The 2,566-nt window shown below is 38.7% G+C and overlaps 1 protein-coding gene across 1 annotated transcript; it reads left to right on the top strand.

The window, feature by feature from the left end:
- On the top strand, positions 1-2,099 carry LOC106331368 (COP9 signalosome complex subunit 2-like). Its single transcript, XM_013769703.1, has 8 exons — positions 1-252; positions 361-583; positions 652-726; positions 800-934; positions 1,060-1,262; positions 1,354-1,416; positions 1,501-1,627; positions 1,688-2,099. Exons 1-8 carry the CDS (start codon positions 95-97, stop codon positions 1,931-1,933), a joined length of 1,230 nt encoding a protein of 409 aa, XP_013625157.1. The 5' UTR covers positions 1-94; the 3' UTR covers positions 1,934-2,099.
- The last annotated feature ends 467 nt before the right edge of the window (positions 2,100-2,566 follow it).

Raw genomic sequence — 2,566 nt, 5'->3', positions numbered from 1 at the left:
TTCCACACTGTGACTGTGATTGATTAGATGTGTTTTGCGATTTGAGTTACATCCGAAGCTTGCAGGGAATTGATAAAAGGGTTTCCTTACAAATATGCCGGACGATATCTACTTCAGTGAAGAACTGGTTGACAACAGTCCCATAGCGGTTAAGTATCATGATACCAAAGATTCTCTCGAGACAAAACCTGATGATGTTTTACTTTTGGAGTTTGCTAATGTTGTCAGCATTGATCCACAAAATGCTAAATGGTAATCTCTCTCTCACTTGTTAGATGATTTTCTTGGTTTATGTCAAGTTTCTTTGCTTCTAGATTGTTCTGTTCATACATTTTTAAAAAAAAAAAAAAATTTGGTCAGGTGCTTCAAAGCTTATAGGCAGATGGTGAAGATTTATTGTCGTCTTGGTGAATACGAGAAAATGATGGATGCCAGTAGAAAGATGCTTAAATACATCAAGGGGAAATACCAAGGTGATTCCGTGTATAGGTTTTTGCAGTCCCTCCACCTGGACCTAAACAGGTTGCAAAAATTGTATGAGATCACTGTGGAAGCACTTGAAGAGAACAAGAATCAATATATGGTATGAAAACTATATTTCTCCTACCCTTTCTTGAAAAATGTTTTGACATATATTTGTTTCTTCTGCAGACAGTGTGGTTCAGAACGAGCCTAGAACTTTGCAACGTCTTGTTTGAAAATCGTCAATACACACCAATTAGTAAGGTATAGAGCTTGACTTGATCTGTTTAAAGTTCTCATGTTCCTCAGTAACACTGTTTATTTTATTGTTTGCCAGATCCTGAATGGGCTCCATAAATATTGTCAGAAGGAAGATGGAACTAGTGATGAGGATAAAACAAGAGATCTGCGCAAGGTTTATGCAGTTGAATTTCAGCTGTACACTGAAACAGATGACAACATAAATCAGAAGGTTTGTTTGTAAGACAAATCTACTAAGTATTTTGTTTCTGAGATTCAGCAATTTTGTTTATCAAATGCATACTTTCTTTTCTTTTGGCATGACTCACTGAGATGAACTTTTTTATGAATGAATAGATGCAAGAACTATACCGAAAGGCACTTGCCATCAAACCTGATGCACGTGTGCATATAGATCATAAGACCATTGGTTTACTCCATGAGTGTGGTGGCAAAATGTACATGGCAGAACGTCAGTGGACAGAAGCTTCTGTTGCATTCCGTGCGGCTTTTACAAACTACTGCAAAGACAACAACCAGAGATATATAAAATGCCTAAAGTATGTTTCCTTTCATCTTCTCATCTCTCTATATGCTTTCTCTCTCTATTTTTATACCTTTATATTGGTCTTTTGTCTTTCCTTACAAAAGGTTTGATCTTCTGGCGAGCATGATGGGCTCAAATTTGGCTCCATTTGACACGTTGATATCAGAGTAATTAGTCGTTTCCATGAGTATTATGGTTCTTTGCTACTTCAAAAACGAGTAATAAATTGATTCTTGTTGATTATGTTGCAGGGGGAAGTGGTCTGAATTCGGATTAGCTCTAGGCATCTGCGCAAACCACCCTGAGATCTTGGCATTGAAAGCTTCCATAGATGCATATCAAAACCAGGATTTTGAAGAGTTCGAGAGAGCGCTGAAGGTAACTTAAAATATGGTTTTCTCACATAAACAATACTGATTAAACTGTTTGGTTATGTAGAGTAACTTGGAGCATGATACGATTATCAGTCGCTGCATGCAAGATATGCTACAGAAGATGAGAACACAAGCCATACTGAACCTGCTAGAGCCGTGCACAACAAAGAAGATTGGAATTTCATTCATATCTACCAAACTGGGCGTCACAGAGGATGAAGCGATGGAGTTGTTGAGGTTGCTGATACTCAACAATGGAGTTCATTGGCTCGTTGATGAAGTGGAAGGTTACGTGGTGAGAGTTGATTGATTACCAGAGCGTGTTAGGTTAATAAGAGTGCTAAAACTCTCTTGTTTTGTTCATTATTAGTAGTGGTCAACTTGTCTCTGCAATTACTAATTAGGAACTTAAAAATCCACTTTATGTATGTAGTCGTTTTCACTTTCAATGTGAAGCACCACGCTTAGTTATCACATTTAGGATTTGTTTCAAAGTCCAAAGATGTTTGTTCAAGGAACCGAATGACAAAGATTTTCCACTATTTCTCAGCAACCTCGTTCTTTACCACATCCGATAAGCTCTACCCCAGGTATCAGCAGCACACAAGCCATCACTCTCTTCTGGCTCAGGTTCTCAACTCTTCTCATTTGGCCATTTTAGAAGCTACTCAATGTCCGCTCTGCCTGCGCCGAACACTGCCAGTTACTGGACCTATAAAACCCCAAAGCTCCAAACCATCATTTGGTCTTGAAGATTGGGACAGTTACTCAGGTCAAACATTACGGAGCGGTCAAAAGTCTGGAACTGAAGAGCTCTATGGATAATCAATACTAGCATAATCCTCTGAGAACCAATACGGCTCATAGAGCTGCCACAATAATTGGTGTATATGGACAATCAATACTAGCATACAGTCAATACTACCCGGCTCCTCTGAGAACC

Source organism: Brassica oleracea, chromosome C3 (genome assembly GCF_000695525.1).
Source record: "Brassica oleracea var. oleracea cultivar TO1000 chromosome C3, BOL, whole genome shotgun sequence".
Classification (NCBI taxonomy): Eukaryota; Viridiplantae; Streptophyta; class Magnoliopsida; order Brassicales; family Brassicaceae; genus Brassica; species Brassica oleracea.
The sequence above is the reverse complement of the archived record's forward strand: the minus strand, read 5'-3'. Positions and strand labels throughout refer to the sequence as shown.

Coding starts and splice junctions, on each gene's coding strand:
- LOC106331368 (XM_013769703.1), top strand. CDS start 95: ATGCCGGACGATATCTACTTCAGTGAAGAACTGGTTGACAACAGTCCC. Junction 727..799: donor AATACACACCAATTAGTAAG/GTATAGAGCTTG, acceptor ATTGTTTGCCAG/ATCCTGAATGGGCTCCATAA. Junction 1,417..1,500: donor TTTGACACGTTGATATCAGA/GTAATTAGTCGT, acceptor ATTATGTTGCAG/GGGGAAGTGGTCTGAATTCG.